The 25,335-nt window shown below is 41.0% G+C and overlaps 1 protein-coding gene, 1 long non-coding RNA gene and 1 pseudogene across 2 annotated transcripts in view; 2 read left to right on the top strand and 1 right to left on the bottom strand.

Moving 5' to 3' along the window:
• Nucleotides 1-25,335, bottom strand: part of LOC150050778 (uncharacterized) — a 72,562-nt gene that overhangs the window by 47,025 nt on the left and 202 nt on the right. The gene's annotated exons all lie outside the window — the stretch shown is intronic.
• On the top strand, nt 322-25,335 carry LOC150050779 (leucine-rich repeat-containing protein 37A2-like). Its single transcript, XM_090351447.1, has 12 exons — nt 322-2,612; nt 5,376-5,447; nt 8,255-8,335; nt 12,645-12,716; nt 13,677-13,751; nt 15,470-15,588; nt 17,972-19,767; nt 20,082-20,186; nt 23,193-23,239; nt 24,694-24,745; nt 24,816-24,964; nt 25,071-25,335. The coding sequence occupies exons 1-12, from the start codon at nt 322-324 to the stop codon at nt 25,222-25,224; spliced, it is 5,013 nt and encodes a 1,670-aa protein (XP_090207573.1). The 3' UTR covers nt 25,225-25,335.
• LOC150050780 (receptor-binding cancer antigen expressed on SiSo cells pseudogene) lies at nt 10,243-11,257 on the top strand (annotated as a pseudogene).

The raw sequence follows: 25,335 nt of genomic DNA, 5'->3' as shown, positions 1-25,335 counted from the left end.
CTGGGGACATCCAGGTCTTTTGCCCAAATCCAGCCTAGCTGAGGGAAGAGGGACCCTACAGGAAGAAATGACCCCTGTTCTCCGGAAGAGGAGATGCGGGCCCTGGCCCTGTAAGGAAAGACTTGCTGCCATCCACAAGCCGAAGCCTTTCTGTTTTACGAACAAAGGTGTCAGTTTCATAAACAAACATGTCATAAACCAGGGGCGGGGCAGAGAACTCAGGGCACCAGATAGGAATCTACCAAAATGCTTTGTGTCTTGCCACTATTAGTGATGTCCCTTGACATGTCCCTATTGCCTACAAGGTGCCTTTTACCTACCATGTCCCCTATGTATACCTTTGCAGCAGAGCTGCTATTCATATTGCTACAGTTGTGGCTGTCAGTTCAGACCAGGCCGATTCCACAGTGGACCCACAATCGGTTCTGGCCTAACTCTGATCGTGCTGGACCTACTGAGCCCGGGTCTTCACCCTCTTCTTACATCTCACCTGAACTTTCACCCATGCTAAAACGCCAGGTGGACCTGGGAGGCTTTGATTATCTAGGATCCTCTGCTCCATCTCAGATGTCTGCGGGACCTCAGGAGCCCACTCCCAGGATGCTCACATTGCGCAGGACAGATGCTGCTGCACAGCAACCTCCTGGGTCAGGTCAGTTTCCTGCTTCTCCTCAGGATCTCCCAGAGGAGTTGAGTCTGCAGGACAAACTCCCAGAGACAGTGCCAGAGCCAGGTGAGGACCACAAGCAGGCCATGCCTCGTCCACTCCAAAGTGACACACAGCACATTGCTCTAGCTGAGGCTTCAGAACAGCCATCACTGCAAATGCATGTTCCACCTCTGTACACTCAGAGAGCACAAGAAAAACCATTTGTTCTTTCACTCCAGACCCGGAAAAAGGATCTAGTCAGGGCGTGGCTACATCGGCAGAGATGGCAAGTACATGACCTTCTGGTAGGAACTAAAAACCAGTTTGCAGAATCGCAGCTAGATCCCAGTATAAATATGGCTTATGGTGACAGCATGCCTCAGCAAGCCCAAGAGAAGGCAGATGAACTTCCAGAACCCCTCGAAGAAGGTGAATCTTCTCAGTTCCAGCTTCACACCCATGCTCAAAACCCAGGGACTCCTGAGAAGCTCCAGTCCCTTGTGGCTCAGGAAGAAACCCTAGCACAACAGCATGTTAACGAAGAGGTTATTATGCCATTGGTGCATGAGGATGGACGTGTTCCATTTCCAAACAGCAATGAAACTCAGCATTCAACCTCACCAAATGTCACAGTTCAGCCTGCAGATGTGCAGATTACCTTCACCACTCCACGTCAGCAACAGACCCCAGCCCAGCCTCCAGGGAGACCTCAGCAGGAAGAACTGTCAACTACCCAAAAACAGGTGCCAGGTCAGCCTTCAGAGCTCCCAGTGTTTGGAGAACTTTTGGAAAGCCACCTGGAAGCCCCAGCTCAGCCTGAAAAGCCTTTGGAGGAAGTCACACCTCCAGTTAAGCAGGAGGCTCCCGTTCAAACTCCAGAGTCCCCCATGCAGGGCATAGATGCAAGTCGACAAAACCACCAGCTGACAGTTCACTCTCCCGGAGAGGCCCAAGCTCACCATGCCAATGTCTCCTATGTTACAGATAAGCCCCCAGATGTGACAGTGACCTTCACTTCAGTGCCTACCCAGGAGACTGAGTCATCTCTGGCCCCCAGTGAGACTCTGGCTGGTCCTACAGGTTATGGAGAAAAGGTAGAACCCTCTTTCAGTGAGCAAGAGCAAGCATCTCAGCCTTCTGAGTCTCTTGGGGAGAATCAGCCTTCTGGAATGCAGCCTGCAGGCCCAGCTCAGGCTTCAGAGCATGATGGGGAGTTTGAATCTTCTCTAACTCAGCAGGAACAACCAGCTCAGTCTTCTGAGCAGCAGACCACTGCAGTACAATCCCTGCAGGGGACTCCAGCACAGCCTGTGCAAAAGACTACAACTCAGAACCTGCAGGAAAACAAAACTCAGCTTCTACAAGAGACCCCAACTCAGCATCTGCAGGAAACCAAAACTCAGCTTCCACAAGATACCACAACTCAGCATCAGCAGGAGACACTGGCCCAGCCAATGTGGAAGGCTGTAACTCAGCCTAAACAGAAGGCCCCAACTATGGCTCAGCCAAACACTCCAACTTGGCTGAAGCAGAGGACCTCAACTCAGCCTCACTGGAAGACTGTAACTCATCCTCCAATAGGACATCAGCCAATGTCATCATCTACAAAGGCTACACCTGGTACCACCCTGAAGAATACTACAACTCTTCCTCCAAAGCAAAGGCCGGTGACACTTCCACATCCACACCAGATTCAGACTCAGCATCCAACCCTGACTCAAGTCACAGCTAAAACTTTGAGTCTGGAACGACGTACTACAACTCATTTTTCAACAACATCCACCACAGAAAATGCTTTAGTGGTGCACACTGAACAGCGTGCTCTTCCAAGCACCAACTTATGTGAGCTCTGTAACTGCCAAGACCAGACACTGTCCTGTGTGGATCTCAGCCCAGGGCAGAAGCTCCGCCACGTTCCCGTGCCAGATATCGACGACCCCAAGAAGCAACTTTTCACTGTCTTGCAAGTATCACCTCCTCTGTGCTGGGCATTCTGCCTGACATTCTTGTCTCAAGATCTTCCTCTTCTCTCCAAACCTCATTGAGTGATGTTTACCTTTGGTTTTTTCTTTTCTTATTATGTTTGGTCAGTCCTAGGGCTTTGATCTCAGGGCCTGGGCACTGTTCCTGAGCTCTTCTGCTCAAGACTATTGCTTTACAACCTTCAGTCACAGTGTTCCAGTTTTCTAGTGATTAATGGAGATAAGAAGATCATGGGCTTTTCTGCCTGGGCTGGCTTTGAACTGCAATCCTCAGATCTCAGCTTCCTGAGTAGGTAGGATTACAGACCTGAGCCACCCTGTGACCTGTTGGCCTTTACTTTCCACTTCTCAACTTTCCTTGTTCTCCTCATTGTATTGTATTCATTCTCCAGACTTTTATTTGAGGTTGCCCTTTGTCTTTTTCCAAGAAGATACTGATTCAAAAAAATTCACATGCACATAGAAAATCTTAGTATTTTCTAAAAGGAAGAATACAGATAATCACTGACTGACAAAATTTGGGTATGAGTATAACAAATAGGACTGCACACTTTCTGTCCTAAATGATCATGACAGTGCTAGAAACAGAGCACTCAGGAAGGAAAACCGGTTTGTAAGAAAGAAGTTCAGTATTGGACATTTTTATTGGTAAACAATCAGAAGGCTTGCAGCAAAATGGAAATAGTCTGGTTGGCAATTGAGCAGATTTAAATCTGCTCCACTTCACTACCAGAGAAAGTATATACAAACTGAGCAGGAGCATTATATTGATGAATAAGTAAAGATTAATGTAATTCAAGAGTTTCTAGTAAACATCTACTTTTGCCAAGCAGTGACTCACACCTATAATCTTAGGTACTGATAAGGCTCAGCTCTGAGCATCATGAATCAAGCCTATCCTGTCACAAAGTTCATAAGGGTCGTATCTCAAATATTCTACCAAGAAACTACAAGTAATAGAGCACTACCCTTGAGTAAAAGAAGCTGGCACACACAAAAAAACATTTTTTTAACCAATATTTTTATCTTTTCCTTTCCTTTCCTCTCTCCTCCTCCTCCTCCTCCTCCTCCTCCTTCTCCTCCTCCTCTTCCCCCTGTTCTTCTCCTTTTCCTCCTCCTCCTCCTTTGTCATCTTCTTCTTCTTCCTCTCTTTCTTCTTGACAAACCTATCCTTGAGCTATTTCACTCAATGCTAGTTACACTCCAGTACTTGGAGCCATTGGGCCATTTCCAGGTTTTCTTGGTGGTTATTTGGAATTAAGGATCTCACAGTTTCTTGCCTAGACTAGCTTACAAGGTGATCATGAGATCTCAGCCTCCTGAGTAGCCTGGATGACAGATGTAAGCCACTGGTGACTGGCCACTTTTTCCTTTATTATTGTATAAACTGTGGGGAAGCTCATAGCTTCATAAAATAGAAAATGTGAGGTCTTTCTTTTGCATTTAATCATGCTTTCTGTGGTAGCAATGACTTTCTCATTCTGATCTTGCTATTCCTACTTATTTATGGTTATAAATTATGTCTCAATAGAATATTCCAAGGAAATGATATTTCTTATATTGAAGAAAATATATGGAGATTGTACCGTTGGACTGAGAAACTGTGAGTATATTCTCTCCAAATATAAATACAACACTGTACTGTTTAACATCTCTTGGTCCAAAATTTTTTTTTGTAGGTTATCGGGCTTGAGCTCGGCCTGGGCTCTGTCCCCGAGCTCTTCAGCTCAAGCCTTTTGCCCTACCCCTGGGCCTGGGCAATGTCCCTGAGCTCTTCTGCTCAAGGTTACTGCCCTACTCCTTGAGCCTCAGCCCCTCTTCCCTTTTTCTAGTGGCTAATTAGAGATAAGTGTCTGGCTTTGATTCACGATCCTCAGATCTCAGCATCCTGAGGAGGTAGGCTTACAGATGTGAGCAACTGTGCTTGGCTTTGGCCCCAAATTTTGAAGAGAATTCTTCTGAGAGACCCTCTACACCCTGATCAACCTCTACTGACTGAAATTCTGTAATTATTTGAAACATTAAGCTTCATGGGTACTCAGGGTATTATTAAGTGTCAGAGTACTTATCTCGCATGCATGATGACATCTTATTGCTATCATGAAAAATAAATTTCAAGGACCCTCTTTGAATTAAGTATATGGCAAGTTGAAGTTCTTCTCTATTGTGCAAGTGATGCATGCTTACATTCATCATGGATACAAATGAAATAACAGAGTAAAAACTATACCTGAAATGAGTATAGTAGAAAGATCTGTTTTCCCAGGCAGTTTTGTACCATATATATATATATACATATATATATATATGTACTACATTTACATATAATAGAATAGGTTTGTGGTATCATTTTTTACTGCCTGTTTACTTTTTATATAAATGGTAACATCCTGCATCCTGAATATATCATGATATCTGCTTTGAATGTTAATGTTCCTGTACAAATATAAAAGATTATCCTATTCCTTTCATCTTCTGCATGATATTTCATAGTGTGGATGTCTCATGCTTGATTTAGTATCTCCCATAGTATTTATAGACAATGCCCAGTCAGCTTGTTGCATTCATGGCTACAATGAACATTCACATACATACTAGTTTGTGAACATGAAATGGTAATTGTCCTCAAGAAAGTTGTGCCACAATAAACTCTAGGCAACAGAAAATACCAGCCTTCTTTTTTCTGTACTTTCTCCATCCATTCTGGATGAATTTAGATCCAGAATGACCTTTCTATCTTCCAGAATTCTCAGCGAAAATCGGCTCACTGAATTACATAAGGATACATTCGAAGGCCTCCTATCCCTTGAATATTTGTAAGTTAATAAGTTTATCACATCATTAATATTTGTGACTAATTATGTATAAAATATATATTCAGATTAATTACTGAAATCTCTGTAAGCTGTGGAAGTAATTCTGTCTGTCTCAGCTCATCTCTAATAAATACTTACTATTCATTATGAGTTTAACTATACAGAAACCACATAGATGGGGGAAAAGTGTCCTGAGAAAAATGGTAATAAGACCTCGGCAATGGCTCAGCAATTGCTGATACTCATAAAAGCATGGTCTAAAAATACACAGACTGTCAGCCACAGGTGGATCATGCCTATAATCCCAGCTAATCAGGAGGCTGAGCTATGAGGATCTTGATTCAAAGCCAGCTGGCACAAGAAATTCCATAACACTATTATCTCCAATTAACCACTAGAAAACTGGAAGCGGTCCTGTGGCTCAGTGGTAAGGCACTAGCCTTGTGAAAGCTCAAATACAGTGCCCAGGCTCTGAGTTCAAGCCCTAGGACTGGCAAAAAATATAGAAGAGAGTATCAAGAAACTTATATAACACCAAAAAAAGATTAGTTGCCTTATCAACTCTTCTATGTTCTAAGGTGATGTCCATTTTGGTTTTGGTTTGTTTTTGCCAGTATTAGGGCTTAAAATCCGGGACTAGGCCCTGCCTATCCCAGAACTTTGTTTTCTCCATGCTAGCACTCTACTAAATTGAACCTCAGCACCACTTCTGGCTTTGTCTGTTTATGTGGGTACTGAGGGATCTGACCTATGGATTTCTGAATGCTAAGCAAGCACTCTAACACTAAGCCACCTTTCCAGCCTGATGGCTAGTTTTTTGTTGTTGGTAGTTTGTTTGTTTGTTTGTATTTTGTCAGGCCTGGCTTGAACTCAGGGCCTGAACACTGTCCTTGGGCTTTTTCAAGAGTAGAGCTCTGCCACTAGAGCCCCAGTACCACTTATGGTTTTTTCTATGTATGTGGTACTAAGGAATCGAACCCAGGACTTCATGCATGCTAGGCAAGCACGCTATCATTAAGCCAAATTCTCAGCCCCCTGATGGCAAGTTTTATATTGGCTTTTTGAGGTCTTTCTGCCCCAAACCTTTCAAACATGGTTTGGAAGAAAACTTCCGTGAATTCATCCCTCTGCTTTTCCTACCATGAAATGCATTACAAGATATTTATATCACACTAGCATGTATATCATCGTCATTCACCAAAGAAAAGGAGATAATATTGACTGTGCCTAGATTGGCACACAAAGATGAGTAAATCAGGGACCTACTCTAAGAAATCACGGGCTTAAATGCTCAAACCACAGTGCATGCAGCAGAGGGCAAAAAAAGGTATACTTCCAGCAAAGAGCTGAATGTGAGGTATGGTTTGAAGTGGTAGAACACTAGATTCTGAGTCAAAAAGCATAGCAACAGTCCAAGGCCCTGAGTTCAAGCCCCAGAATAGGCCTATATGTTATACATAGAACAGGAATGCAATGAATATGTTACATGTCATATATATATATATACAATATGTACAAAATATAGGACTTGCCAGGTGGAGTGGCTCATGCCTGTAATCCTAGCTACTCAGGAGGCTGAGATCTGAGGGCCAAGGTTGAAAGCCACCTGGGCACAAAGGGACCTGAGACTTGTCTCCAGTTAACCTCCAGAAAATGGAAAGTGAGGCTTAGCTCGCAGGTAGGGCAGTAGCCTTGAGCTGCTCAGGGACAATGACCAGGCCCAGGGGTAGTGTGGTAGCCTTGAGCTCAAGAGCTCAAGACTTCAGGCTCAGAGTTCGAGTCCCATGACCCACAAAAAACAATATCTAGGACTTCACAGTATAATTATATACAGAACTCAAAACATTGGACTTAAAGAATCAAGTCTGATGAGAATATAAAATATTACCTAATTGTTCTTCTCCTCTCTTGAATGATTATCAAAAATTTTCAGTATCTAAAGCTATGTATTTAGTTGATGGTAATCACTATAAAGAAGTATAACTCCTGTAGGTGTGCTCAGACTTAAGGAAGTTCAAATCCAAATCCAAAGGTTTGTTGTTTAAAACTGTTGCATGTTCAATATTTTCTGTCCTAAAGTTTACTATTTATTCACCCTCATTGGTGTCTAATAGTTTTGAGTGCACTATTTTCCTCTGTCTTTTTTCTAGAGATTTGTCCTGCAATAAAATATAGTCAATTGAAAGACGCACATTTGAACCATTGCCTTTTCTGAAGTTTGTGTAAGTTGCAAATAGAACTTTATAATATTACATATATCAGCTTATTTTGCAGCAGGATTAAAATGTTGCTAGTGAAAAGTCACTATACATATATATATATATGTGTGTGTGTGTGTGTGTGTATGCATGTGTGTGTGTGTGTATGTGAAATTGTTTTAGACCAGCAAAGTTGAATGTAAGAACCATTACAAGTCAGACAAAAATCATTGCAATAGTTCTCAGCGAGTGAACTGCACCCACAAGACATTTGGCAACTGTGGATATGTTACAGACATCTAGCGGGCACACATGTCTACAGGGATACAGGTGTCCTAGTTGCATGTACAGGACAAGGCCCAAACAATTGTACAGCCATTATGTGATGGGAAAACCTGTTCTCCGTAAGTGAAAATCACTTGATACTGAATGTGTAAATATGGAGGCATAAATAACCAGCCAGTATTGTCCATAAGAAGATTTCTTTAAAGCATGGGGAAGTAAAGAATCTCGTTTCATTGTCTGTAAATTAGAATCACTGTGAAATGATAAAGTTCTAAAAAAATGTCCCTTTTCCTTCTCCTTTGGCTTATGTATTTTTTTTTTTAGAAATCTTGGTTGCAATTTAATCACAGAACTGAGCTTTGGAACATTCCAGGCATGGCATGGAATGCCATTTTTACACCACATGTAAGTGGTATAGAAAATAGCATGCTAAATTAAACCCTATTTATGTGTTGAAAACCTAATATCCTTATTATCTGGGTGTAAGAACTATATGAACTCTCAAAAGTATGTCTTTATGACCCAGTCACTTTTCCCCCTTGTTTAAAGTATGTTCATTGTTATTATTAAGTAGTTTCTTTGTTTCTTTTTGGGGGGATAAGGGGTCATGAGGCTTGAGCTCAGCCTGTACACTGTCCCTGAGCTCATAGTTCATGACTACTGCCCGACCCTTAAGGAAAGTCCCACCTCCTGTTTTCTATAGGTTAATTGCAGATAAGAGTCTCAGGTTCTTTTGTGCCTGGACTGGCTTTGAACTGTGATCCTCAGATCTCAGCTTCCTGAGTAGCTAGGATTACAGGTGTGAGTCACCCCACCCGGTTCCTTTAGTCAGTTTTTGCATGTGTAAATGCATTCAGTTCCCTGCATGTTATCATGCCTAGTTGTATTTTTAAATTTAGCTTCCACATATGAGAGACAACTTGTGTGCCATCTCTCTCTGCCTGGCTTACTTCACTGAACATGTTTATCTAGGTCCATCCATTTCCCTGCAAATGACACAACCTTATTCTTTCTAATGATGAGTAAAATTCTATTGTGTGTAGGTGCCACATTTTCTTGATTTCTACCCATCTGTTGAAGAGCATTTGGGCTGTTTCCATAACTTGGCTATTGTGAATAGTGTAGCAGAAAACATAATTATGCCAATGTCCTTACCATAACTTGTGATGTTCTGGGTGGTTGCCCCCAAATGATAATCATTTTTTTTCAAATGAGGGTAAAAAATAAGGTATAGAAGGCTAGGTGACTCATATGACTAAGTCATACAACCGCCTGGTTTTGTTTTCCTACTTTGGCCAGGGCAACAGAAGACAGCAAGCAAGTAATCTTCAAATGATCTCTGACATGGGAGGCAATGGCTGCTCTGATATGTGTGAGGCTAGCATTCATTGCTTCTGCATTGCAGAATAAATGCCTGACTAATCAAATGTCTGGGAGGCAGACACGCAGTGAGCAAAGTTGATCACCCAGTCCTCCACTGAGCAAAATGGTGTGGCTGCTTTCTCAGTGCCAATTTCTTGTAATGGTGACACAGGGCACTTCTCTGAGTCAGGCAGAATGTTATTTGTCAAGTATGTGCCTCTGACGTTGTCAATTACTTTGTTCAATAGGAACCTCTGAGGTATAGAAAAAGATATACATTCAAAAACAAAATACATGGCTCCTGACTTAGTCTATACATTTTTCCTTCTTGAATACGTTAAATAAGAAATGTATTTTTAGTTCATTTCAGTTCAAAAATGGTATGCTGGAGCCAGGTGCAGTAGCTCACGCCTGTAATCCTAGCTACTCAGGAGGCTGAGATCTGAGGATCAAGGTTCAAAGCCAACCCGGCCACTTTAGTCTCAGGAGACTTTTATATCCAGTTAGTCACCAGAAAACTGAAAGTGGCTGAAAGTGGAGCTGTGGCTCAAGGGGTAGGGCGGTTGCCTTGAGCTGAAAAGCTTAGGGATAGCACCCTGGCCCAGAGTCCAAGCCCCAAGTCCAACCAAAACAAACAAAAGAAAAGGGATGTTATTTGTCAGACATAGTAGAAAACACCTATAATCTAGCCTTGCTCAATAAGTGTAGCCAGGCAATGAGTGCAATAGCCAGTGTAGGCTACATACCTAAAACTTCATCTCGGAAAGAAAAAAAAAAACCTCTGTTGTTCAATGTTCTGGAGAATATTATAATGAAAAGTGAAATTGTCCTCTAAACTTGTCTTTATGAAAGACTGTCTACTTGTGAATCAGTAAATTCGGATTCTTAACATTTGTGTTGGGGTGGAGTGGGGGGGCCCGTGCGGGGAGCACAGGCCCCAGAAACTCTGAAGCATGACACTTGGAGGTCCCTCCTGCCGTCTGGCTCCAGGCTTCTCCCTTCACGGCAGGTTCTGGCTCCCACCCATGGCCATCACTCAGTTTCGGCTATTTAAAGTTTGTACCCACTTAGCAACAGTATTCTCATTCCTAAAGAGATTAATATGAAGGTCTGGCAGAGGAAGAAAAGTGGAGACCAAATAACTTTGCCAACTACAGTTGATTATTCTTCAGTTCCAAAGCAGACAGAAGTGGAGGAGTGGACTTCCTGGGATGAAGATGCACCCACAAGTGTAAAGATTGAAGGAGGCAATGGCAACGTGGCATCACAACAACATGCTTTGGAACAACTGGAACCTGACTATTTTAAGGACATGACACCAACTATAAGGAAAACTCAGAAAATTATTAACAAGAGAGAACCTTTAAATTTTGGCATCCCAGATGGTAGCACAGTTTTCTCCAGTAGACTAACAGCTACATAAGATATGCCTTCCATTCATCAGTTGTCTGAATTAGGTGACTTAGACCCTTGGCAAGAAAATACTAATACTTGGGAGGAGGAAGAAGATGCAGCCTGGCAAGCAGAAGAAGTTTTGAGGCAGCAGAAAATAGCAGACAGAGAAGAGAGCAGCAGAACAACAAAGAAAGAAAATGGAAAAGGAAGCACAGAGGCTAATGAAGAAGGAACAGAACAAAATTGGTGTGAAAATTTCATAACAAATACTCTTCAGATGTCATAGTGCCAGTAGGAGAAATCTGAGCTCCAGAACCCATGCAACATTTGTATGGATTTAAGAGTATTTATGGAATCCAAATACACTGCCTTGATTTTAATGCATTCATCAGGCCATTCAGGAGACCGAGATTCTCCCAAAGTATTTAGTGATTGAGACTCAAAAGGAGAGAAAAGATGTATGGAAGTATTTTCTTCAACATTTTCCAGACATATGACAATTGTTTCCTGTAGAAAAATTATTACAAATGGAATATATCAGTACCTCTCCAGCCAGTGTTTCTAGCTAAATAAATGAGTGTAAATAATTTTATGGTGAAAAAGAACTCTGCTATCTATAATGTTTTCCTTCAATGTGTATAATTATAAAATAAAGTTATATTTTTTTGTTTCCATGATCACCTGACCTAAATTAGACAGACTATAAGTAGGGATTTCACTTCCTTATTTTTGTTATAAGAAGCTGATGTTGGCATACGTTTACTCTAGTGAATACGGGTATTGTTTTATATATCAATAAGGGATTGGATGGTTTTGGTTTTTAAGAGGACATTAAATACAATAATTTTTTATCAAAAAATTTTTTTTGTGTTGGTGGTGAATTGAGATGTAGCTGGAATCTCTATCAAGGTTGTCTATGCTGGCTTTGAATCTTGATCCTCAAATCTCAGCCTCTGAGTAGCTTGAATTATAGGTATGACCTTGCTTAGAAGGACTTATTTTCAAACATCTTTTCAGTTGTAAGTCATTGGTACACAACTATAATCCTAACTACTCAGTATGCTGAGATCTGAGGATCCCAGTTCAAAGCCAGCCCATGCAAAAAGTTCATGAGACATGGGACCCTCACCTCCAATGAAACCTCAGGGAAAAAAAACCCACAAAAAAACAGAAGAACAAGTATGGCTGAAAGTGGTGGAATGCCAGGCTTCAGTGAAAAATTTCAGGGAAAAAGCCCACCCCCCGAGTTCAAGTCCCATAACTGACATCTCACATACACACACACACACACCCACACCCACCCACACACACACACACACACACACACACACACACACACACACACACACACACACACATGCTTGTAGTCACTTCATTGGTTGGCACAGTGCCAACTCTATGACTTTAGAAGCTGTTGGACTTTGCAAAGCAGAAAGTCTATATGTTATTGAGGAAAAGCCCTTACCCTTGCTAGCTGGTCTTGAGCATTAAGAGACAAGAGAAAAAGGAGTATAAATCAGGCCTTATCCATATTGAATTATTTACCCACTATAGAGTTTCAGTCATGCTATATTTTCAGGGAACATTCAGCTGATATCCCAAAAACAGCCTATTACTTTTCACTCAGTTCAGTAGCATTGGTTTTGTGTTGAGAACTGTAGGTACACAGAAGTTTGCACGCTTCTGGATCTTTGTGCTTTGTACTAGAAGCCTGGTTCAGTCTCAACTATCCAATACCTCTCTACTCCTATACCTTTTCTTTTTCCATATTCTTTTCTAGAATTCTGGGAAGTTTCTAAATAAAGTCTGCTTTATGGATTGTAAGTGTGACCTAGAGTAAAGACTCTGATTTCCTTTAAACCTACAAGTTATAAACCAAATAAATGAATATAAAGTTTTTATGAAGACTAATTCAAATTGAAAAAGTTGATCATTTCAATTCCATTGCCATTTTCAGAATTCTCAATCGTAATCCTCTAACAGCTGTTGAAGATTCCTATCTTTTTAAATTGCCAGCATTAAAATACCTGTAAGTATTTCAGAGATAATGTCTGTTCTTCCTGATTAGGTTTTCCAAATGTTAAATATTTTTCAGTGAGCCTAAGAAAGTCATTTTTTTTTCATTTCTACTACTGGTTCTAGCACTTGAACTCAGGGTCTGGGCTCTGTCCATGAGCTTCTTTTGCTCAAGGCTAACACTCTACAACATGAGCAACAGCACCACTTCCAGATTTTTCTGATAGTTTAGTGGAGATAATAGTCTCACAAAATTTACTGCTCACACTGGATTCCAACCCTGATTCTCAAATCTCAACTTCCTGAGTAGATAGGATTACATTCTTGGGCCACCAGCACCCAGACTGAAAGTTAATTTTAGTTAATAGGTAATTGAATAAAACTTTTGGTAAAGGAAAGAACTAAGAAACCATTTATAATGAACAAAACAGTGGAAGGATAAACACGTGTAGAACCATCACTTTTTCCAGAGAGCAAAGAGGAATAAATGGTACACATTCTTTTATGAAGAAAAACAAAAGTAAACTGATAGTGAATGTATTGTGAAGATGCTAAGATAATGGTAAGAAAAGAATGATAATGGTTCTATACTAGGGCAAGATCATTAATTTGATGACATGACAAGTTAACACAAAATTTTCAGTTAGAAAGTATTGAGCTGACTTACTCTTAGGGAAGCTGAAATTAAATGAACCTCATGTTCTTCAAGGATTTTTTTTGCCAGTCCTGGGCCTTGAACTCAGGACCTGAACACTACCCTGTGCTTTGTCAAGGCTAGAGCTCTACCACTTGAGCCACAGCATGCTTCTGGCTTTTTTTCTCTCTGTATATATGGTACTGAAGAATCAAACCTGGGTCTTTGTGAATGCTAGGCAAGCACTCTAGCACTAGGCCAAACTCCTGGTCCTTAAAGGATCTTTTTTAAGAACATTTGAGTTGGGGTTTACCATGAATGTCTGGCTTTCTCCTGCAGAGACATGGGAACAACACAAGTGCAACTGACAACAGTGGAGAATGTCCTCATGTTGACCCTTACGTTGGAAAAACTGTAAGTTAATTGTTTTTACTTTTGTATCATTTTGTTGGCTTTTTTTTCAGGGTTTTGTTCTTTCTAATATCAAGTTTATCAAAGCGACATTTTTACAGTTAACGACATGCATTTTTTTTTCCAGTCCTGGGGTTGGAACTCAAGGCCTGGACACTGCCTTTGAGCCGCTTTTGCTCAAGGCTAGCACTCTTCCACCTGAGCCACAGCATCACTTCTGGCTTTTTCTGTTCATATGGTACTGAGCAATCAAACCCAGGGCTTTATGCATGTTAGGCAAACACTCTACCACTAAGCCACATTCCCGGCCCATAACTTCACAGTTTTTAAGTGTACAGTTTGATGAGTTCACATAGATGTAACCGCTACTGTGTTCCCATTACCCATAAAAGGCTCACAGTCAGTCCTTTTGCAGTCAATCCACTCCTTCCACCACCTCTGAAACCTCCAATCTTATATCTGGAACTGAAGTTCACCTTTTCTAGAATAGCTTCTAAATGAAGCATAGAATTGGTCACTGTCTGGGTGTCACTGAACACACTGATAATTGATGGTTTCTCCATTTCCAAGCCTGGCTGCAGGTTGTTTGAACCTAAGATAATGTAATACAATTGGTGCCAAGCAAGAGGCCCACCCACAAGATGGAGGATCAGTGTTATCCAAGACATGGAGAGCAAAAGATGCTCTTGCCTAATACTGTATCAAGACTATTGCCAGTGCTCACAAAATGACTTCTTTTCAGGCCAGACCCGGAGCTTGAACTCAGGGCCTGGGCCTTGTGCCTGAGCTTTGTACTCAAGACTAGTGTTCTACCCCTTGAACCATAGCACTACACCCAGTGTTTTGGTAGCTAATTGGACATAAGAGTCTCATGAACTTTCCTGCACAGCCTGGCGTCTAAGTGTGATCCTCAGATCTCAGTCTTCATAGTAACTTGGATTACAGGGATGAGCTCTTGGTGTCCAGCTAATTTTCTAATTTGATCATTCCTCTACATCTCCTCTCTCTCTCTCTCTCTCTCTCTCTCTCTCTCTCTCTCTCTCTCTCTCTCTCTCTCTCTCTCTCTCTCTCTCTCTCTCTCTCTCTCTCTCTCTCTCTTGCCAGTTCTGGGGCATGAACTTTAGGGGGCCTGGGCACTGTCCTTAGGCTTTCTCAAAGCTAGTGATCTACCATGTAAGCCACAGCACCACTTCCAGCATTTCTGCATGTGGGGTACCCAGGAATTGAACCCAGAACTTCATGCATGCTAAGCAAGCAATCTACCACAAGGCCATACTCTCAGTTTTTAAGTATCACAATAGATTAATGGATTCTTCTTTACATTATTTATAACCCATTATCATTTTGTTTTAGTTTGTATAATCTTTGTACAATTGATATACAGAGGGGTTGCAGTTTCAGCAATCAGGAATGAGTCATGAATACATTTCTTCTCCTCCCACTCACCCCGGTCTTGGGACTTGAACTCTGGGTCTGGGCTTGTCCCTGAGATCTTAAGCTCAAGGCCACAGCCCTACCACTTGAGCCTCAGCCCCACTTCGTTTTCTGGTGGTTAATTGGAGATGAGTCTCACAGGGCCAGGAGTCTGTCCTAGTGGTAGAGTGCTTGCCTCGCATACACGACCTAGATGGGGGAAAATGGAGTTATTGGCTTTGCTTTGGCTCATCTATCACTTAGTAACCCTTTGCCCATTAACTTAATTCTCGGGTTTCCATTTATAGGGTCTTACCACACACTATGGCAAGCTGTCTCTGCCAATTTAAAAACAATATTGAGGTTATCTGCAAGACAGTCAAGCTACATTGTGACAGTGCCTTGCTGACAAACATCACACACTGCCGTGAGTCTGTTGCCTGATATTTATTGTGTTCATTTTTAACTTTTCCTCAGTGATGATTTCTAAACAATTACAATTTTTATTCATTTATCCAGTTAATCTCTCTGCATTTCTGAACTGCTTAAAGTCATATTTTCAGTAGTGATTGTATACTTAAATAATTTAATTGTCCATAAGCATAAGAGCCAAGAGAAGGAAATAGACTGTGGTCTCTGCTTAGTGCTCTGCCTTCCAATAATTATTCATTCAGATGGTGAAAAGTAGTCTGTAAGATTCTTTAAGTTTTAAGTGTTCTTTGTCTCTGTGATAGGTATATCTACGTTCTATTTTGTTTTCACAACTCTCTAAAAATCTGTAAGTGATCGGGACAGGAGTTTGGCCTAGTGGTAACGTATGTGTCTAGCATGCACAAAGACCCAGGTTTGATTCCACGGTATTACATACATAGAAAAAAGCCAGAAGTGGTGAGGAGGTTCAAGTGGTAGAGCTCTAGCCTTGAGAAAGTCTCAAGCCCAGTAGTGGCAGAAAAAAAAATCTATAAGTGATATTGTTTTCCTTGGAGGCTGAGTTTCCAGCATTCTGCTTACCACTTTGTTACCTAGCTTTTGTAACCAATTAAAGGCCTCTTCCAGGCCTAGACTGCAACTCTGAACATGCTTCAATCTGAGCCTGAATTAAGTCTCCAAAAACATGACTGATGTCATATGCTGTAGCTTCAGCACAGGTTTTCACATGCAGTTTAGGGTCAAACACTCTGATACTTAGATACCATTATTGCTTAGTTTTCAAAACCAGTTTTCACAACACCGTTATTTCCTTCCTTATCTGTGATGACCAAAGCCAGGATTTTTCATCCTTTACAGCTGAAGGAAAATATTAGTTCAGAGAAATCAAGTACCAAGCCCCATGCCCAACATTTGAATCCTTCTTCACCACCTAACCTCCTTCTGTGACCTTCACTACCAACAAAAATAGTTTACTTCTCCTAGGCACAGGATGGACACTAAATGTTTTTGTTCTCTAATGCTTTGGATGCTTCCCAAGTAACACTGAAGAGTTTCAAATGAAAAGTAGCTTTTTCAGCCCTATGCTGTAATTTATGCCAATAACTACAGCTACTCAGAAAGGAGAGATAAGGGTATTCATGGTTCCAAGTAAGCTTGAGAATACATCTAGCAAGATCCCCTCTCAACCAGTCAGACCACTCTTGTGGCATGTACCTGTTATCCTCAGTGGGAAGCTATAAACAGGAGGACTGATGTTAGAGGCCAGCTTGGGCTAAGAGAAACAAAAAACTCCAACCAAACAGTACCTAAAGCCAAAAGGACACCAGTGGGATTGGAGTGGCTAATGCTTCCCAAACCAGCACGGAGACAAGAGTTCAAATCCCAGTAATGCAAAACAAAAATGTAGCTTGTTTCCTTTGTATATTTCAAGCCCTATTTAGCCAGAATTGCTGTTACTCTATTGGTTTCTTACCCATTGTACAGCAAAATACAACCCAGGAACTAAAAATTGGTTAGCATACCCCAACCCTTGGTCCAAATTGTATTCCTACAGTGTAGAGCTTATTATTAGGGAAACAGGAAACATAGAATCAGAGCTCAAGTGAAGGTACTGGGCAGGTATGTGGGAAAAAGTCCAGTTGACGACCTCTTATTAAGAAGAGTTGGAGCCAGACAAGGTGGTTCACACCTGTAATCCTTGCTACTCAGGAGGCTGAGATCTGAGGATCAAGGTTCAAAGCCAGCCCAGAGACAAAAGGACTTGAGACTTTCTCCAATTAACCTCTAGAAAATGGGAAATAGGGTTTGGCTTGAGGGTAAAGCAGTAACCTTGAGCTGAAGAGCTCAGGGACAATGCCCAGCCCTAGTTTAAACCCCAAGATTGACAAAAAAAAAAGGAGCTGGACCTGTAGGTTAGCATCTGCCCTTGCTATCCTGAGGACCATACTTTGTCATGGTTGCCTGTGTGGTAGGAAGAAAACAGCACATGGAAGAAGTGGAGAGAAGAAGCCTGTGCTCCTGCAGCTGTGGCAGGACAGGATATGGGGGATGTGCATGTGGAGAGGCATGGCTGTTCTACAGAGAAGCTACTCGGGACAAATATTTGCTTTGACTACTAGGCATGCGGGATGTTCTTTACTACCAAAATCCCTATATTTCACACAAAATTATGTGCTTGGATGTTCTGAGTAACTACTTTGTTAAGGCTTGTCTAATTTCTCCTTGTTGCCGTTTCACAGTCTTAAGTTTGGGTTTATTTTTACCCCAGTATGTGACACTCCAATCTTTGCTGACCCCTAATGTATTCAACTGGGTTGTGAGGTGATAAGAGTGACAAGAAGCTATCAGCCTTCTCTTATCAGTTTCTTTCTTTCTGACAGTTGAAGAAGCATCAATAGGGAACCCAGAAGGAACATTCATGAAAGTGCTAAAATCCCGCAAGGAGAAAACCAGCACCGAGCTGACTATTGAACCAGAGAGGGAACATTCTGACAAAAATTATGTATCATACTCAGGACTGATGAATGACAAGAAAGAAATTGCTGAGGAGACTGATATTTTTACTGCACTAAGTTATATATTGGCCTATTTCACACAAGGACATGAAATAGATACACATTCAACAGAATTACCATTCATTAAACTGCTTTTCTCAAATGTGCAAAATGGAGACAACTCCATAAATGATTTAAAACTCAATACAGAGACTGCCCCAGTTGTGCAGGCATCTGATACCTCTATGTATAAAACTAAATTAAAGAAGATTCATCAGCCAAAAAATGTTTTTGGTACAAAAAGGCAGAGGAAATACAATAAAGTTAAAAAGAAAGAGAAAACGTCAATATTCAGGCAACCTAACATTTTAGGCCCTAAATTTAAACGTCAAATCTTTCCCCACAAAGTGCAAAGTCTTAAACCACAGGTAGGCATCTGGGAAGAAAAGGACAGTGAAGAAGAAAGACTGCCAAGGCCCAACAGAGACCACAAGTGGCCAAAAAGCATACAGAAAAGGCACTACAAGCAAGTGAGCAGCTGGATAAAACAGAGTGCCCAGAATCTTGTGGAGAGCCCTGGAAAAAAAAGAAGACTTGAGAAACCTCCATCAAGAGAGCTAGCGCCACCTCATGTGGCTCAGGAGCCCAAGAAATTGTTGGGAAACTCCTTGCACACAGAGCTCTCACGCATAAAGAAACATAAGGCAGTAGGATCTTCTTTGCAGAATCATCACTCACAGAGCAGGGACTCCTTTTCCACCACTCTAAAATCCCCACATGAGGTCAGAAAAAAAGACAGAGAGTTATCCTACAGTATGTTTGTTTTAGAAGAAGCAAATTCTAAAGTTAAAAACATGGAGCGTTCTAATCCAGTCATCTATTCCAAGAAAAATTACCGCTTTCATAAGACTGGCTCTCCTGTGGCCCACAGAATACCCAGGGCCAAACTGAGTCGGAAGGTCAGAAAGAAAACTTCACGCTTCACACCAGTGCTTGTAAACAGGCCTCCATTTTCTGCAGTAAGAAGCCTCATGAATTTCCCTTCAGAAGGAGACATTTCATCATGGGGAGAGCTGAGTTCTCGAGAGAACCCTTTTCTAGAATTCTATGCTCTTTCAACACCTTCTATGGACAACACTCCTGTAAAACACCAGATTGCACCAAATGCTTTGGTAGGAAATATTCTTGCACAAAATGTTTTTGAACCAATTGGAAGTCTCCCTAAGAACACAATTCAGGAGAATCTTATTGCTCCAGGGTCCAGTGTGACTGCATTCAACTTAATGCCGTCTATCCAACAAAGCAAGGAGACTCAATGGGAATACCTCAGCATGGGTACTGACTCACCTGTCAAGGCCATAATCACCCATTCCCAATCTCCCTCATATTCTGACCACTTTGAAATGCAGTTAAACCAAGAGCTAAAGCCACTTATTCCCAATAATGATGTGAGAAAGCTCCTGTCTCATCTTATCCGGACCTTGAAAATGGACTGCTCTAGAGCGGAAGTACAGGTACCCTGTTCCAACCTCATCTCCAGAACAGGCCTGCTGTTGAAGCTTCTCAGTGAACAGCAAGAAGTAAAGGTATCGAGGTCTGATTGGGATATGGATCAGTGGAAATTGGATAACTACATCAATGAGAACACTGAAGTTCAAAGTGAACAGCAAGAGTCAAATGAGGTAAGTACATGTGGAGAACTGCAAGCCCTGACTTCCCCATCCTTTAGGTATAGCCAGGACTTAGTCCAGTCCAAAGTCATGTGATCATGTTTCCCCACTGTTCTCCTTACTACAGGTAAGTTGTAGAGAAACTGCGAATTAGTAAGGCATAGAGTCCATTAAATTTAACATACCCTTTGAGAAAGTTCCATGCTGTTCTTCTCGAAGAATGGGGTTTGAATAATTTTCTTCCTCCTAATCTCTTTGTAAATTAACAAAATTATCCTTGTGTTTTTTTGTTTTTTGGTTGATTTTTGTTTTTGTTTTTTTTTTAGCTTACACAAGAAGTTCCGGGATATGGCTATAATAACAAACTCATCTTGGCAATATCTGTGACTGTAGTAGTAATGATTTTGATTATAATTTTCTGTCTCATTGAGGTAAGAACATTCACACATGTTTCCAGAATATATCCTGTTTTTGTAACCACAAGTATTTTTCTGCTTTCCAGATTGTATTTCTTTGACTGTGTATACTGTAGAGTGTTTTCCTGATAGAACCCTACTTATCATTGTTACTCCTGTGCTAACAACTTATCACTGCTCCTACAGGAAGAAATGAGTTCACTTGATAAAGTTGAATTTGATGCCTACTAAGTGTGAACGACCATAGGTTCGGTGAGCAAAGGTCATTAGTAATTGATCACTGGCCTTTGTACAGGCAGGCCATAGTGGTTCACTGATTTCCTAGAGATTTCTATAAAGTCCTATACTGCTGTTAATTTTTCTGTACAGTTCAATATTGTCTTTACATTTATATATTTTCATTATTTGCTACTTTGATGAACATGCAGTGTTCTCTTCACACTTGATAGTAATGGTCAAAAAAAAAATTATGGCATTGCCGGTCCTGGTGGCTCATGTCTGTCATACTAGCTACTCAAGAGGCTGAGATCTGAGGTTCGAGGTTCAAAGCCACCCCCCAGAGTTCAATCCCCTTAACCAAAAAAAGAAAAAAAAAGAATTGAGGCATTGTGCTAAGCAGCCTTGGGTGAATGTTACACCAGCTAACAATTGCTCTGTTACTTATCTACACTTCTAGCCTAAGATTTTGGAAATCTCACATTTCAGTAAATGTAAACAAACAGACAAAGAAATCCTAAAAGTATTAGGAGAAAATAAAAGCAATATTTTCGTTTTATAATTTTGCAATAAGAGAGAGGTTTCTGTGCCTGGTCCTTTAAACAGAAACCTTTGATACCTATGGACACCATGTCCCTGATGTCCATGTCATTATGGATACTAAGTGCAGGACAAAAAGGTTTCCATAGATTGTCTCATCCAACCCTGGGGGAAGATCTCACTCATCTTGTTTTACAGATGGAAGAGATCAACTTAAAGTCCAATGGCAAAACTAATTCATTAGGCTATTAATAAAGCCTTCTGTCTTTTTTGTTCTGTTCCCCTTAGAGAAAATAATACCAGGAGATATTTCAAACATGAAAATACAATGTAAACCATCCCAAACCATTGAAAACACTAACATAGTTTATGTAAAGGAGAGATTTGTCAAACTAAGAAAAAGACAACCATCCAGTGGAGGAGCCAGGACTGGGAACAGCATGTGCATTTTTCTAGTTTCCAACACCACCTGTGCCTACCCCCACCCCTGTCTCTTAGTTTATAGCTTGGGCTCTCTCTCATGCTTTCCTAAGCCTGCCTTGTTATTTATACCTTTAATCCTTCTGGTATTTGTTCATGTTTTTGTATGGATGAGATAGAGAATCTTTTTTCATCCTAAATGAGTATTCATTTGTAATAAAACAATTCTTATTAAATGGTTCATTCATTTTTCACTGATCTAAAATACCATATTGACTTCTTCTTCCATTGATCCAACTGTCTTTACTGCACCAGTACCAGTGTTTGCTGGTAATTTATAACAGAGCAAGTAAGGATGGTTAATCCAAGTAGTTAGCTTCATAATGCTTCCTTTAAAAACTTCTTAAGTTGTGTAAGGGTCCACTTCATATCTCTTCTTGAATACCTTCCCTTCCCAAAGAGATCCTGTTGGATTTTCTTTTATAGGTCCACTAACTTGAAACAATATAGTGGTTAGTTGGAGAAAAGAGTCTTGGGGACTTTTCTGCTCAGGCTGCACTCCTGAGTATATTATTTTAGGTGTGAGCCTCCAGGAAATGGCTTTAAAGCTTTGATTAAAGGCATGACATCATGCCTGGTCCTAGGGTTTTTAAAAAAATTTTTATTGTAATTAATAGAGGGGTTACAGTTATAGTCACCAGATAGAAGGAGCATTACTTCATACACATTGATAGCCCATACTGTCCTAGTTTTTTTAAGTTTTCACTTTTTTTTTCTGTCATAGGGCTTGTACTCAGAGCCTGGATGCCATCCCTTAATTTTCTTTTTTTGTTTGTTTTCTTTTGCTCAAGGCTAGGGCTCCACCACTATAACCACAGCTTTATTTCAAGTTTTCAGATAACGAACTGGAGATAAGAAGGTTACTGAGTTTCCTGTCGCAGCTGGCTTTGAACTGTGATCCTCAGATCTCAGCCTCCTAAGTAGCTAGGATTACAAGTGTGAGCCACCAGCGCCCAGTGATTTTGAGGTTTTATCTCATAGATTGTCTTATAACTTTACTATTGTTTATTCTAAGGTACTTTCCTATACCTTTATTGCTATTATAAGTTGTATCTTTCCTTATCTCTAATTCCTATGGGAACATAGAAAAGCTATTGTTTCTGTGCTGATCTCCATATTGTGTTTCTGCCCACTTCACTGAATTTTAATGTTATCAATCCAATCATATTTGCTGATTCTCTTGGGTTTTGCTTGATTTCCTAAATCTGGCTTTTCTCTGATTAATTAGAAGTGAGAGTCTCACCTACTTTCCTGCTCAGACTGGCTTCAAACTTTGATTCTCAGTTGTGAAACACAATGCCTGGCTCTCTCAGGTGGTTTTTAGTTATCCATCATTTCATATACAAATAAAAATAGTTTGGTTCCTTTCCAACATTTGTGCTATATTTATGTCTTCATTACATTGGTTGTCTTCAATAGGAGTGCCTCATGACAGTAATAATTATAATAAAGACAATAATGTTGTTTGGGATTTGATAATAATACTGGTGTTTTGGTCTTGAGGCAAGTCTGCAATCTATTAAAGGGCATTTTCTTCACTGTTTTAAGAGTTATGAGGAATTGCCTGTTGATTTTATCTAAAATAGTAAATGCCACATATTAAAATTCTAGCTTCAGACAAGACCCTAAACTAGGTCCTGTGGAAGAGAAAAAGATCTATTAGTAGAGCAGAATTCCTGGAGTCATAAAAGCCACCTCCTGGGTGGATAGGATATATAAATAATGGACTGAACAGTTGAAAGTACTTAATGTTGGTGGATAATCCTGATTGTGCTTTGTTCCCAGATTTATTCCCACAGAACATCAGCAGAAGGAAGTGAAGAGTCCTCAAGGTAAAGGGAGTCTAAATCTTTAGTGAGGATCTGAGAACTGGAAGGAGCCTAGAACTCATCCATTTCTATCCCCTAGCCTTACAATGAGGGCTCTATGCAAGGCAGAGAGAACTCTTGCTTCCCGAGGTCTCATCTGGCTCCAGCAAAAGTAGTTGCCTGGCAGAGGCAGAGGTGGTCAGTACTATCATGGATAACTCTCTGTCATCAGTCCTTCAGTGAATGAGGGTGGGAGATAAGAGATTTCAGCTGACTGTTGCTGCTAGAGGTGGGTCTCAGGAGATCGCATAAGAAATCCCTGAGGTACTGGGTGTAGGTCTGGTGGAAGGTGGAATGTAGGGATCCTTCCTGTTTAGCAAAGAGAAAACTCAGCTCCTCATCCTGTTGAGTACCTTCTCATTCCCATTTTCTCTTTTACGCAGAACTTCACATCATTTTAGGTAAGAGAGACTGCAGATGTTAGTTTGTCATTTGTTTTTGGAATAAAGAAAAAAATCAAGAGGAGAAAGGGGAAATTTCTTGCTGTTGGGTCACACTGCTCATGAGTTTTAGGGGAAGATGGTTCTTTCCCCTCCTTATATGAGGATACATTTAACCAACAATCACATGTCATGAAAACATCTAGTATCTAGAACAACAAACTGATTTCCCCTATTCTGCTTGCATTTAGAAATGATAGCTTGCCTTTGTCATGTCCTTTAAATTGACTTCATAAATCATTCATCATGGTAATCTTTCAGAGATGAAAATCTCTAAACTACACCACTTTAGAAGCTGTGCTTCCTATGATTCAGCTTGTGTAAACACAGCTAAGATAAAACAGTTAAGAAGTGGGGCTGGTGCCAGGAGTTTGGCCTAGTGCTAGAGTGCTTGCCTAGCATGCAGGCAAGCACCCAGGTTTGATTCCTCCTTACCAAATACATAGAAGAAAAAAATAGTCAGAAGTGGTTATGTGGCTCAAGTGGTAGAGTTCTAGCTTTGAGAAATCCCAAGGACATTGCTCAGGCCCTGAGTTCAAGGCCCAGGACTGGACAAATAAAAAAGAAGTGGGGTGGTGGCTCAAGGCGTAGTAGGGTGGTAGCCTTGAGCTGAAGAGCTCAGGAACAGCACCCAGGCCCAAAGTTCAAACCCCACAAAAAATGACACATGGGAAGTTAAGTCCAAAGAAGCAGTTGTTGATATGCAGGGATTTTTGGCAGAGAGAGGGTAAGTGGGGCTGACAATCCTAGCTATGTCACAGCCCACATCATTTCTAAAGGTCTCCCTGGTGGCATTGTAGGGGCTCCTGCAACCTCTGCCTGCATTCATGAAATTGTTTTCAAGTCCCAAGTTAGGTTTGCTCATTGTGATTATGAACCAAAGCACAGATGTTTATCTTAGTAAGATCTGAGGTGTACATTGTAAGAGATATGGAAAATGGCATAAATCATTAATGGTTTGCTAACTTTTCCCCCAAGGAGCTCTTTTGGATTTCTGCGAAGGAAATGTTCATCAGAAACTCCAAGTCGGGTAAGTACTTATTTTTGTAGCCAGAAAAGAGAAGTGAATGCAGAATTAATATTTCTCCTGTCTTTCCTAGGAGGGATTCTTCTTCTTCTTAAAGAAGCCACGGTGGCTGAGGCATATATACAGACCTCTCAGTGCCACATGCAAGAAAAACATGGACGAAAAGCTACATGATGGGGACTCTTCCGATGAGGAGGAGATTTCCCACAAGAAGACTAAAGAGTAAATGGATGGGGGCAATTTCAACATTCCTAGCTCCAAGAGGGAAGCAAGGGAAAGTTGGGTTGCTTCCTTCAATATTGAAAGGCTGTCATTGTTCTTTCCCCAGGGAGCCCAGTGAAACCAATGTAGAAGTTCCACCACCATCATCACCACCACCAGATTCACCAGATACACCAGGCCAACCACCACCAGTTACACCAACCCCACAATCTGCTCCTCCTCCAGGCGCTGCACGTGAGACTGGCAAACCTGCCTCATAACTGTGACACTTTTATATTCAGCCTCTCAGCATCGCTTATTACATACCTACATTTTAACATGTGCTACTATTTTTATACTTCTCATATTAAATTGTGTATGATTCATAACCA

Source organism: Megascapheus bottae, chromosome 17, assembly GCF_031878675.1.
Source record: "Megascapheus bottae isolate mThoBot1 chromosome 17, mThoBot2.hap1, whole genome shotgun sequence".
NCBI classification, from domain to species: domain Eukaryota; kingdom Metazoa; phylum Chordata; class Mammalia; order Rodentia; family Geomyidae; genus Megascapheus; species Megascapheus bottae.
This window is presented reverse-complemented; position numbering and strand designations above follow the sequence as displayed.